At 38.0% G+C, this 14905-nt stretch overlaps 1 protein-coding gene across 1 annotated transcript; it reads right to left on the reverse strand.

The window, feature by feature from the left end:
* Positions 1-1068: 1068 nt before the first annotated feature.
* LOC121865949 (beta,beta-carotene 9',10'-oxygenase-like) lies at positions 1069-9202 on the reverse strand. Its single transcript, XM_042365552.1, has 11 exons — positions 8925-9202; positions 7889-8013; positions 7507-7640; positions 5248-5401; positions 5008-5164; positions 4486-4700; positions 3940-4086; positions 3408-3509; positions 2702-2905; positions 2131-2275; positions 1069-1429 (listed from the first exon to the last, which is right to left on the reverse strand). Exons 1-11 carry the CDS (start codon positions 9103-9105, stop codon positions 1293-1295), a joined length of 1701 nt encoding a protein of 566 aa, XP_042221486.1. The 5' UTR covers positions 9106-9202; the 3' UTR covers positions 1069-1292.
* Positions 9203-14905: the final 5703 nt, after the last annotated feature.

The following is a 14905-nucleotide window of genomic DNA, read 5'->3' on the forward strand; positions in this document are numbered from 1 at the left end:
CAGCACTTTTATTGTGCACCCCACACTCCTCCGGTGAGCGGTAACGCAAAAGGATTACAGAGTAGAGTTTACAACGGGTCATAATCATTAACCCACGTTGTCAGGATGTTACGGCACTGAATGTTACACAGTATTTCAATTACATTATTTGTTTAGTTCTATACATAAAGGGTAACTTATTCACAAATGCGTGAGTACAGGCGTGTGAGACAGTATGTCTGGCCTCACACTTTGTTATTCACATTTACATGAGAAGTATTCAAGCACATTTTGTATTTGGTTCTGTACATGTGAACTGATATACAGTAGTTACTAAGTGCAAAAAAGTGGATACAATCTTAATATGTCGGCTATCTTGCCATTAGAGATTTAGTGTTGTGCCATTTCACACACAGTGTGCTTGGACCTGTCCCTAAAAGGTTCTATCTTCACACAGTCGAGGACGTAGTTAAGTGTGTGGCCATATGTCTGGCCACACACTTTACATTTAGACTTCTTTACATCTGCTTGAGGAGCATACTGCCAGAGGTACTTATATCCTAACCTTGATCTAGCGGTTACAAAATCTAGTGATCTTGTTACTTGAGGTGTTCTAATTTGTCTGTAACCCTTATCCACCCTCCTGACCCTAGCCCTGAGTTTTTCAGCTCAGGGTCATTATAGAACTGCTGTTGCCTGTTCCCATTATGCTGACCACGTTTTCTCCTTTTTTTGGTGGAGGCATTGTTGGTGAAGTATGCATAAGTCCTATCTATCAGATCGTCATGGAAACTTTGGTAGTTGTCAGGCTTGTAGTCCTTGTACCATCTGGGGATGAAGTCTATGAACTGGCTTTCATGTTCTTGCTTGACTGTGATTCTACGTCTGTTGAGTTTACCACCAGTGGGGGTGTCATTGGCTACATGTATACTACCTGGGAGTCACGGGGGTGTGGTGTTCGCCGTGGTAGGCAGGTCGGTGATGGCGCGTATATGCCAACACTATGTCGCTCTCCTAGTCTGGCTTGCTTCGCCCTGACAGAAACTCACTATATGAGGTTAAGATATTCAAATGAAATTTTTTACGATGTGAAACACTAACATTTATACATAACGGCTTCCATAATGAACTCCCTCGCTCAAGTATCATATCAGTATTTTTATTTAATTCTTGTAGTCTTCAAGTAAATTAGAGGAAGGTTCTTCATTCTCAGTACTTATTTACTGGTGGTCTACTTCTCCATCTTCATAATGTTTATTGTTCATGAATACTAGAGTGTGCAGTCTCATGGGTCTCAGTACCGGTGAACGTTGTCACGGGATCTGGCGAAGAGGCCGTGGAACTCCTTGGTGACGACTCCGTGTGTCTTGAAGGTCGCCAAAGCGAGCTGCTGAAGTCTTGGCGTCGAGAACCACCAACCGTACCTGTCCAGGGAGAAGAGATATATTAATATGCATTTACATGCTAGTGAAATCGTCTTTATCAGCCTCACCTTTGTTGTATTTGTACTGTTGATCACTCTTCTAGTGACTCTTCACGACAGAGTGCGAAAAGATTTAATGTTTCAGTTGCATGAACCATGATACTCGTACACTAACCCTTATGTTGGCAGGGACGTCATTTCGTGGTCACAAACTAAATGTGAAGCAGCAAAATCCCACCAATTACCCACTCCAAACCCCACTTTATACATATTCCTTTAAATATACCAGTCGAAAATGTTTCGTGACCCAAGGTGTCCGAAATATGAAATCTCTGGCGAAGACCAACCCAACCGATACATGAATGCGTTAGAGGTAATCGCTCCTTTTCTACCCCACCAGACCTTGAGGTCTCTATAATTTGGGAATTGGCAACATCGACAGGATATGATAAATTTTGCGTATGCTACAATTAAGTAGGTACTATTTCCTTGAGTATTTGATTAGCTACAACTTGCAGATCATTACACCGTTAACTGTTACTCTTCTTTCCCCTGTAAGTAATCCAATTGTCTCCAAGTTGAATAAAAGGAATATAATTCATACCCTTTAATCAGCTTTTCACGGCCTTCCTGCATAGCTCCTCTTTTCCCAGACTCTTAAGGAATCCTTCGTATTTCACTGTTACTTTGTGTAAATACTGTACAGTACTTCTCCCTGCCTTCCTTACTTTTTTCGTTGATGAGAGACGCGAGGACAACGCCGTCATCCTCCTCGGTGGCACCTGGACGCTCGACGAAGATAGGTTCTGACACCTGGAAGCCCGGCCCCTCCCACCTGAGAACCTCCTTACTCTCGGTGTCCACCTTACACAACTGCGTCAAGAAAACTAAAAGCGTCATTCGAAGAAACTCCTGGACGGAACAGAGATTTCAAGTAAGGATAAACACTGACACAATAGTTACAACAGACACAAAATTAAGCATTGCTGAGTCTGACTTTAATTTGGGTAACGACAAGACCATGATATAACTTAGTAATTTAAAGTCAGGATAGATTTGAGAGCGAAATAATATCCAGCAGAAGATTGACGCGGCTTCCAAAAAAAAAATGAAAATATATTGTCTGTAAAAATCGGAGACCTCACTGTACTAAACGGGGAATTAAACAAAATCAACACGACCTCAAAATTTTTGTTAAAGAATGGTCTCTAACTTAACCTAACCTAACCTAACCACCAGGGTTTGGGTGTCTTAGATCTAGGAGTCCGTCTACCCAGTCACCAAAGAGTTACAACATACAGTGCCACAGTTGATTCCCACGGTAGGGATGAAACCGTAGATGTACCGATACTTCTTGCCGTTAAGTCTGTAGTTGATCCTGGGCATCTCCATCCAGGCAGGCGACAGATCCTCCGGCACACATTGGATAGCACCGGTATTCAGTTTGAAGGCTTGACATTTGGTGTCTCTCAGCGCCACCAGATTTCTGTCCACACTTGCTTGCTGTGGGGGTGAGATACACGTACTTCCAATTAATTCAAGCATCGAGTCTGAAGACGATTTTTTATTTTGCCATTCTTCGCGCATAAAGGATAATATTTTGTTATTTAGTTTTGTCCATTGCCACTGTAATAGCACACGGACCAAACTTGCATATGACAAAAGCACTACTTTATATAACGGAGTGGAGGCTCATTATTCTCTACATCGAACATGTAAACTCGGGTTTGAATTGGTCGACTGGATTAGTAATAGGTTGTTTATGTAATACATACTTACAAGTTTTATTATGATTGCATTAAATGTGCGCGTGTCATGTCGTGTCTTGATGTTGCTTAATCCTTTGAGTAAATACCTTTATTTGATTATATATATATTTACATGTAAATGTCTATGTATTATCATCCTTATGTATACTGGCAGAGGAAAATAGTCTGGGAAGTGTTCATTGAGCAGTATAAATCATAAGACGGAAGTATTTGATGATGACGCTCTTCACACTCACCGAGACATCGAGGGCGACGAAGCGACGTGGCATGGCTTGTAGAGACTTGTTGAAAGCCTCTGTAGGGTTCACGATGTTCTCTAGCCAAATCTGATTCACCACCTGGCGAGCACAAAACAACACACCATCCATGAATTATTTGTTATATTATGGAGTCACAGTTAGTGATTTAGATTACAATACGTTGCTTTGTTATTGATTTATGTTATTACGATCGTGTAGTATCGATGTGGAGAAAGATCTAGTAATAAAGCATAACATCTTGTTAATAGATAGTAACAGTGAATAATGTAGATTATTTTAGGGTTTTTTTACCGGTTGATACTTTATATGAACTATATACTATAGGTATATGGAAAAATCTGAAAATATGGGAGTATAAGTTAATATGGTAAATTAATTTCAAATAGATGAGAGAGATGTGAGATATGAGAGAGAGAGAGAGATCAAGGACAAAAAGAAAGACAAAATAAGAGACAGGATGAAAGACAGACCGGGTCAACAGACAGAGATCGACTGAAGGGTAACTCACACTTCCATCGTCGAAGCAGCAGAGGTCGACGATCAAATGGCCGTCCTCCTCGTAGGCGTTGATGGCGTGGAAGGTGAAGAAGGTGTCGGCCTGGTACACGGTCTTCACCACAACGCCATCACTACGGCGTACCACACGGAACCTAGTCTGAGCAACACACCATACAGGTGATTTACAGTTGGGGTTAAGTGAGGACCTCTAGTGAAAACATTAAATAAATGAATCGACTCGAGAAACCAATACAACAGCAATTTCCAAAAGCCATTCTCTCTTCAAGAATATTTTGTTACATTAAAGCAACCAGAATACAATTGCTGCACAAACCACAACGCTCAGTGTGCTGAGCTTTAATTTATTTTTTCTAAGCAGTGAAGTGTTGGTATGCACTTGAAAATATGAACAAGGTTTAAATGAGAAGGAATTTTTAGAGAACATGTGGATATTAATGGCAATATATCATTAGACTAATACCCAAGAACAAGCACGAGAGGAATAAAAACTACGTTCTTGTGACTCATGACATATTAATGTCAGACATACACTTACCTTCTCTTTGGGTAACCACTCCATGGACTGCATGAAAGACTTCTTTGTATAGTGGCCAGTAAGGAGCTTAGGTAGAGATATGCCCAGCGGCTGCTCCACCAAGATGAAGTAGTTGTCTGTGATAGAGTAAGAGTGGTAGTAACAAGGCTTCATCTTCCAGCGGCACGGGATAGACGCTACTACTGAAGCCTGGTCGAAGGGTGTCAGTACCTCACCTATTGGTCAGAAGGAGAAAGAAATGGTCATGACCATCATCATGTTTGTTGAGAAGAAATGCCCCGGTTTATCGACTGGGGCATACTCCAGTCCAAAGACAAAAGGCATAATTCTCTGGCAGATAAGTTGGAACTCCGTAACACACCTGATGATTAAACCCCTTTAGGTTAGGATAGATTAGGGTAAGTTAAGTTAGCGTTCGGGTGGTTAATCTTAAGGTGAAATAAAATGGGGAGGTAATCTTCAGGTTATCCAATTGATAACTATTTAACGGATAACGATTGATAAAATGATCTGGACACCTACCATTGGGAAGTGTCTTCTTAGGGGGAAACTTGACAATGTTATAGGTGGGGCCCTTGGCACTCGTGTAGGAGTTACCCATATTATATACGGTGCCATCAGGATCTACGTGTGGGTGAGCCGTGGCCATGTTCACCGCCACGTACCTAGTGACGTTTGTCTGTAATATGAAGAAAGCATATATCAATAGGAGGCTTGAATGAGGGATGCAGCGATAGTAGTTAAATTAATTCTCTCTCTCACCTTTTCGCCAATGGTCTTGAGGTCGTCTGGGCTGACTCTCCGCATCTTGTTCGTCTCGGTCATGGCAAACAGTTGGTCTCCAAAGAAGCAGACATTGACGGCGCAGTTGTCTGTGGTATCTTCAAAATCAGGGAGGGAAAACCGACTCATAAATCTATAGGAAGAAGGAGAATTTATAAGTGTGGGTGTATATAGCTCTTGGTGTATAGAAGTATATATATATATATATATATATATATATATATATATATATATATATATATATTAATTTGTCTTTATTAAAGACATCTTGAGAGGCTTCTGAAGATGTCTTAATAAAGACGAAAGCTAAGGTACTCCGTTGTTTCCCTTTTCCCGTGTGAGTTTATCAAGATTTATCTTATCCACGTTTTCATTGTGGATCTACATGATATATATATATATATATATATATATATATATATATATATATATATATATATATATATATATATACACACTAGCAGAATCGCGCTCATCCGCTAGGCAACGGTAGGACGCCACCCTCCGGGATGCTCCACATTGTCTCACTGTTCAGTCCTCAAAACTACTTCTTCCATCAATAGTTCATTAACGGTGTATGCAAGTTCCACCATGTTTTTCACTACAAAGGTACAGCAAAGTATATTTTTTTAGCATTAAACTGTTATTTTATTGTCTAATCATCACTACATATAACACCACCCATCATCACTACATATAACATCATCCATCATCACTACATATAACACCACCCATCATCACTACATATAACACCACCCATCATCACTACATATAACACCACCCATCATCACTACATATAACACCACCCATCATCACTACATATATCACCACCCATCATCACTACATATAACACCACCCATCATCACTACATATAACACCACCCATCATCACTACATATAACACCACCCATCATCACTACATATAACACCACCCATCATCATTACATATATCATCATTCATCACCACTACATATAACACCATCCATCATCACTACATATAACACCATCCATCATCACTACATATAACACCACCCATCATCACTACATATAACACCACCCATCATCACTACATATAACACCACCCATCATCATTACATATATCATCATTCATCACCACTACATATAACACCATCCATCATCACTACATATAACACCATCCATTATCACTACATATAACACCACCCATCATCACTACATATAACACCACCCATCATCACTACATATAACATCATCCATCATCACTACACATAACACCATCCATTAACACTACATATAACACCATCCATTAACACTACATATAACATCATCCATCATCACTACCTATAACACCATCCATCATCATCACTACATATAACACCACCCATCATCACTACATATAACACCATCCATCATCACTACATCTAACACCACCCATCATCACTACATATAACACCATCCATCATCACTACATATAACACCATCCATCATCACTACATATAACACCATCCATCATCATCACTACATATAGCACCATCCATCATCACTACATATAACAGCACCCATCATCACTACATATAACAACATCCATCATCACTACATATAACATCATCCATCATCACTACATATAGCACCATCCATCATCATCACTACATATAGCACCATCCATCATCACTACATATAACACCACCCATCATCACTACATATAACACCATCCATCATCATCACTACATATAACACCACCCATCATCACTACACATCGGTAAACTAGTTTCCGAGATTTCCGTGCGGAACACAGACATACTTCATTGTTTTATATATATATATATATATATATATATATATATATATATATATATATATATATATATATATATATATATATATGCAAGTAAATCACTGTGGGTGCGCGTGATCCAGGTATATGCTAATAACCTGAAGATGTGAATTACACGAAAGCGCTTGGGAACTTAGTGTTTTCTTCTTTCCTTGTGGTTATCAGCATATACCTCCTGGATCACGCGCAACTACAGTGATTTACTTGCATATATATATATAAAACTGCGTGTGTACATATGCAATTTTCCCCATATACAGTAGTTATCGAAAACTTATTTCTAGGTTTTAAATGATTATACTGTATATTTAAAACTGGCCATTCTTTTTCGACCACTAAAAAAACACACATGGTCGGACAATTTAATCTAAACGCCTTAATAATTGGTCTCTCTATAATAAGTAAACACATTGCCAATTGCCTTACTTCTGCAAAATAGTCTTGCAGGGGTCCGGGTACGCCCTAGTGCCGAATTCGTTCACCACAATGCGGTTCGCTGCCGAGTTCTTCTTGTAGGAGTCGCTCTCCAGGATACGTGAGCGATATGTCGTCTCTCCGCCCTGCCACGACAAGGGAACAACAAAAGTCGTGAATCATAGTTTAAAATATATAAAATGTATGTTTTTTGTATGTTAGTCATACTTTTGTGTATATTCATCTTCTTTGCTATTGTTAAGCTGCAGTAAGGGAAAACATTAGTCTTTGCTGCTATAATCATCAGTATTATAACTATAAGTGTTACCATCTTTGCTGTAGCCATTGATATATAAGTAGTATTAGTATAATGTATTATAAGTAATATACTCACTTTGATGGAGAACTTGTGGAGGACGGCCATACCATCGAATATGTGATGGTACCAAGTGTCCCCGATGTTCAGTACTCCAGGACCGTCACGATACAGGTCCCCCTCCAGCCACTGAGGGATGATTCCTGCGAGGCAATACGATGAGATAAGCAAAACACACACATTCGTCTGCCTATTGTTATTAAACTAAACGTAATAAAATTAACAGAGACGACGACGAAGACTAAGTCATGGTGGTAACAAATAAGTCTTAATTTTCTTCGACAACATGCGAATCTTGACCACAGACGGCCGAAAAAAATAAATTGGATTTTTCCCGTCGCCTTTACATAGATTCTCGAATTGATGTTTGGGTTCTAAAAAGAAGAAAAAAATATTGTAAAATATCCACATACTACCTCCTTTCGTTTTACAGACATGTTGACACATATGTGATGATATCTGGATTGTGAAAAGTTAATTAAAGTTTAACCAGGTTGACAATCAAATTAAATATTTTAACAAATTCGTAGGAATGGGCTTTGCAATCCGAAACGAGGGAATAGCGATTTCGTATAATAAGTTTCCACAAGGGCATTTGACATTACCTGAACACTTAAGTGTTTTGAGCCGAGAATACATAAAATTGTACTCAAACGATTTCACTAAAATATTTTAATGATAAGACAATATCTTTCATCAGCGTCAACACCCCTTCATTTTTCACTACACACCACTGAGCCAAAAGCTCCAACTATTTTGCTTTTCCTAACAAATCGGAAAATTCTTTATATTTAGGTACTAAGACCATTTGACAAGAGTACTGTATTATTCCGTTTCTTTTGGGTCACCTCACAACAGAGGACAGAAGTTTGCTCGGGTTTACCAGGAGTTACAGTTTCCATAAAATGTTTAGCGCCTTTGGTAATGTATAAATGAAATTCTCATTAAATTATTTTCCTAAAAGAACAAGGCCCCGTGTTTACTCTAGACAAGAGACTCCAGGGTTTACACGGTCATGGAGACGTCTCTGGGGAACACAAATATTGACACTCACCGTCCACATTTCCTTTCACGGGCGTGGTTGTGGCCTTGTCTGTAGATCTGATCCACACCCGGCGTGACTCTTCAATGGACTCTTCCTTCATCTTTTGAACTAGATGTTTACAGCTCTTGTAAGTGGTGTTTATGTTCAATCCGTTAGCAGTGTGTTTCGACAGTCCTGTTTCTACAGACATGGTGAATTGAGCTAACCGAGGGAACTGGTACTGTAACGGTAACTGGTGAAGTGACAACCTGTCAGCTGAGACAACAGTGTAGAAGTGTAACGACGTTGACAAACGGCTGCTGCTTTATATAAGAGAGGCAACTGTAGGATGCATATCTTTGGGTTATCACAATGTTTTATAACCACCGACATGAGTAAAGGCTTTTGATACACATATCATACCCATTTAACTACTGCTTATCAGTGAAGGTATAAGGTCACGCGACCTCACAGCACACGAGTGGTTAGTGTTGAGGTAAACTTGGCTTATGTAATGTTTAAAAAAAGTGCCCAATAGCACGACGCTCACCCGTGACTGACCTGGTAGTGACGTAACTTTATGCTAATCAGGAGACGATCACCATAATAACTATTCATTTAAATTTTCCCGACTGTCACCATATTCCGATGAACTATATCAAAACTGACTTTCCAGTACTAATGGTACTGATTTTAACACTTACTGATATAAATCACACTCGCCTTCTCATTTCACCAGTAGCCAGGATACACCGTACATAAGTCCTGCAGTACAAATACAGTTCAAATGGTGAATTACAGTATAGTGGATTACAATATAGCGAATGCATTAACAATTTAAAGTATAATTGTTAATACAGAGAATTTTCTGGTAGTCGCCTTGGAACCGGCTGCAGTGTCTGCCAATGAACACCACTGTCTGATGCCGCGGTGTTCACCCCCACAAATCGCAACACGGGAGCAATCCACAAAGACACCAATTTCAGACCATAGGCACAGACTCTAGGTGTAGAGTATATACTAATTACTCAAAACGCAGCCACGACTATTCAGCAACACAAACAGGGCTCAGGGCGGAGGACTCGGGCACACCCCAAAACGAAACTTGCTCTCCCCACTCTCTTCCCTGTGGGGTAAACTTTACATTAGTTTAAAAACACATTTTCGAAGCCCCACAAAGCTCCAAACCCTCTGAACCTAGCTATGAAAGCATTCTCCACTTGTTTTATAGTGGAACACAAGTGATCGTGGGCCCTTCATGCCCGGTGGCAAGTCCGGTGGTACAGTTAACGCTCGTGCTTGGCTAGCGCAACCGCCGTCCAGCTGACAGCGTTACAGCGACATCGTTTTCCAGATGGTCGTGGTTGTTATAATGATGGTCGTGAGTGTTATAATGATGGTCGTGGTTGTTATAATCATATTCGTGGTTGTTATAACCATAGTCGTGGTTATGATCATAGTCGTGGTTGTTATAATCATGGTCGTGAGTGTTATAATCATGGTCGTGGTCGTTATAATCATATTCGTGGTTGTTTTAATCATGGTCGTGGTTCTTATAATCATGGTCGTGGTTGTTATAATCATAGTCGTGGTTGTTAATCATGGTCGTGGTTGTTATAATCATAGTGGTGAGTGTTTTAATCATGGTCGTGGTTGTTATAATCATAGTCGTGGTTGTTAATCATGGTCGTGGTTGTTATAATCATAGTCGTGGTTGTTATAATCATGGTGGTGAGTGTTTTAACTGTGGTCGTGGTTGTTATAATCATAGTCGTGGTTGTTAATCATAGTCGTGGTTGTTATAATCATGGTGGTGAGTGTTTTAATCTTAGTCGTGGTTGTTAATCATGGTCGTGGTTGTTATAATCATGGTGGTGAGTGTATTAATCATGGTCGTGGTTGTTATAATCATAGTCGTGGTTGTTAATCATGGTCGTGGTTGTTATAATCATGGTGGTGAGTGTTTTAATCATGGTCGTGGTTGTTATAACCATGGTCGTGGTTATTATAATTATGGTCGTGAGTGTTATAATCATAGTCGTGGTTGTTAATCATGGTCGTGGTTGTTATAATCATATTCGTGGTTGTTATAATCGTGGTCATGATTGTTATAATCATGGTCGTGGTTGTTATAATCATGGTCGTGGTTGTTATAATCATGGTCGTGGTTATTATATTCATGGTCGTGGTTGTTATAATCATAGTCGTGGTTATGATCATAATCGTGGTTATTCATAGTCGTTGTTATAATCATGGTGGTGTGTGTTTTAATCATGGTCGTGGTTGTTATAATCATGGTCGTGGTCGTTATAATCATGGTCGTGATTGTCATCATCATGGTCGTGGTTGTTATAATCATAGTCGTGGTTGTTATAATCATAGTCGTGGTTGTTATATTCATGGTCGTCCTTGTTATATTCATGGTCGTCCTTGTTATAATCATGGTGGTGTGTGTTTTAATCATGGTCGTTATAATCATGGTCGTGGTCGTTATAATCATGGTCGTGATTGTTATCATCGTCGTGATTGTTATCATCATGGTCGTGGTTGTTATAATCATGGTCGTGGTTGTTATAATCATAGTCATGGTTGTTGTAATAATGGTCGTGGTTGTTATAATCATGGTCGTGCTTGTTATAATCATAGTCGTGTTTATGGTCATAATGTTGGTTGTTATAATCATAGTCGTGGTTGTTATAATTGTATATGGACACGAAGTAGTAACTTAAGCTGTGGGCGGTGCGAAGCGAGTTTCTTGGTCCATCTCTGTATTCATCTCCCGTACGAGAATAAGAACCTATTTTCAAGATAACAAGTGTTTGTGTATACCCTCAGTAGTGTAGAACATTTTGGGGGTACCAAAGACGAACATAGAATAATCATGGTCGGTTATAATCATGGTCGTGGTTGTTATAATCATGGTCGTGGTTATTATATTCATGGTCGTTGTTGTTATAATCATAGTCGTGGTTGTGAGTGTTATAATGAATGTCGTGGTTGTTATAATCATATTCGTGGTTGTTAAAATCGTGGTCATAGTTGTTATAATCATGGTCGTGGTTGTTATAATCATGGTCGTGGTTGTTACAATCATAGTCGTGTTTATGATCATAATGTTGGTTGTTATAATCATAGTCGTGGTTGTTATAATCATGGTGGTGAGTGTTTTATTCATGGTCGTGGTTGTTATAATCATATTCGTGGTTGTTATAATCATGGTCGCGGTTGTTATAATCATGGTCGTGATTGTTATACAGGTTGACAACCCTTTATCCGAAATTACAGAAACCGAAAAGCTCTGAAAACCTTAAGTTTTTTAGGAGCAATTTTTTTTTTTTTGGTAACAGCCCACCTGGCACTGGTCACTGACCCACATCAGGGCCTGGGGGTGAAAATGTAATAGTAATAATAATTATAATAATAATAACAGTAATAATAATATATAGTAATAAAATAGTAAATAAAATTTTAATAAAAAAATACACAAAATAAAATAAGAATAACTAATAATAATAATAATAATAATACTGTAATAATAAAATAATAATAATAATAAAGAAATACAAGAATGAAAAAAAAGATCAAATGAGAAACACGACTTAGATCTATGAATAATAATAATTATTATTATTATTATTATTATTATTATTGTTATTATTATTATTATTATTATTATTATTATTATTATTTAATTATTATTTTATTATTATTATTATTATTATTATTATAGCCCCAGGGTCTCAATGTGGGTCAGTGACCTGTGCCCGGGTGGCTGATCCTGAAAAAAACCTAACCATTCTGAAAACCGAAAATTCCAAAAACCGAAATGCATCTGGTCCCAAGGATTTCGGATAAGGGATTGTCAACCTGTAATCATGGTTGTGGTTGTTATAATCATGGTCGTGGTTGTTATAATCATGGTCGTGGTTGTTATAATCATGTTCGTGGTTTTTATAATCATGGTCGTGGTTGTTATATTCATGGTCGTGGTTGTTATAATCATAGTCGTGGTTGTTATAATTATGGTCATGGTTGTTATAATCATAGTCGTGGCTGTTATAATCATGGTCGTGGTTGTTATAATCATGGTCGTGGTTGTTATAATCATGGTCGGGGTTGTTATAATCATAGTTGTGGTTGTTATAATCATGGTCGTGGTTGTTATAATTATAGTCGGGTTGTTATAATCATGGTCGTGGTTGTTATAATTATAGTGTGGTTATAACCATGGTCGTGATTGTTATAATCATGGTCGTGGTTGTTATAATAATGGTCGTGGTAATTATAATCATGGTCGTGGTTGTTATAATCATGTTCGTGTTTGTTATAATCATAGTCGTGGTTTTTATAACCATGGTCGTGTTTGTTATAATCATAGTCGTGGTTATGATCATAATCGTGGTTGTTATAATCATAGTTGTGGTTGTTATAATCATGGTCGTGGTTGTTATAATTATAGTCGTGGTTGTTATAATCATGGTCGTGGTGTTATAATTATAGTCGTGGTTGTTATAATCATGGTCGTGGTTGTTATAATCATAGTCGTGGTTTTTATAATCATGGTCGTGGTTGTTATCATCATGGTCGTGGTTGTTATAATCATGGTCGTGGTTGTTATAATCATGGTCGTGGTTGTTATAACCATGGTCGTGTTTGTTATAATCATAGTTTTATGATCATAATCGTGGTTGTTATAATCATAGTTGTGGTTGTTATAATCATGGTCGTGGTTGTTATAATTATAGTCGTGGTTGTTATAATCATGGTCGTGGTTGTTATAATAATGGTCGTGGTTATTATAATCATGGTCGGTTTTTATAATCATGGTCATGATTGTAAAATCATGGTCGTGGTTGTTATAATAATGGTCGTGGTTATTATAATCATGGTCGTGGTTTTTATAATCATGGTCATGGTTGTTATAATCATGGTCGTGGTTGTTATAATCATAGTCGTCGTTGTTTTAATCATGGTCGGTTTTTATAATCATGGTCGTGGTTGTTATAATTATAGTCGGTTGTTATAATCATGGTCGTGATTGTTATAATTATAGTCGGTATGATAATCATGGTCTGATTGTTAAAATCATGGTCGTGGTTGTTATAATCGCGGTCGTGGTTTTATAATCATGGTCATGGTTGTTATAATTGCTTCGTGGTTGTTATAATCATAGTCGTCATTGTTTTAATTGGCGGTCGGTTTTTATAATCATATTCGTGGCTGCTATAATCATGGTCGTGTTGTTATAATCATGGTCGTGGTTGTTATAATCATGGTCGTGGTTGTTATAATCATAGTCGTGTTATAATCATGGTCGTGGTTATAATCATGGTCGGTTGTTATAATCATGGTCGTGGTTGTTATAATCATAGTCGCGGTTGTTATAATCGGTCGCGGTTGTTATAATCATGGTCGCGGTTGTTATAATCATAGTCGTGATTGTTATAATCATGGTCGTGGTTATTATAACCATGGTCGTGGTTATTATAACCATGGTCGTGGTTGTTATATTCATGGTCGTGCTTGATATAATCATAGTCATGGTTGTTATAATCATGGTCGGGGTTGTTATAATCATGGTCGTGGTTGTTATAATCATGGTCGTGGTTGTTATAATCATGGTCGTGGTTATAATTATGGTCGTTGTTGTTATAATCATGATCGTGGTTATAATCATGGTCGTGGTTGTTATAATCATAATCGTGGTTATTATAATCATGGTCATGGTTGTTATAATCATGGTCGTGATTGTTATAATCATAATCGTGGTTATTATAATCATGGTCATGGTTGTTATAATCATGGTCGTGGTTGTTATTATCATGGTCGTGGTTGTTATAATCATGGACCTGGTTGTTGTAATCGTTGTCGTGATACTTACATTATCTAATATACTATAAGAAGGAATAGAATAAAGGTTAGAATATTTAGTTAGAGAAATATTCTTCTAGGAGAGTTTAAAATCATAAAAAAAAAATATTATGAGTCACCGATGATCATTCCGAGATAAA

Source organism: Homarus americanus, unplaced genomic scaffold, assembly GCF_018991925.1.
Source record: "Homarus americanus isolate GMGI-L3 unplaced genomic scaffold, GMGI_Hamer_2.0 scaffold51859, whole genome shotgun sequence".
Lineage (NCBI taxonomy): Eukaryota > Metazoa > Arthropoda > Malacostraca > Decapoda > Nephropidae > Homarus > Homarus americanus.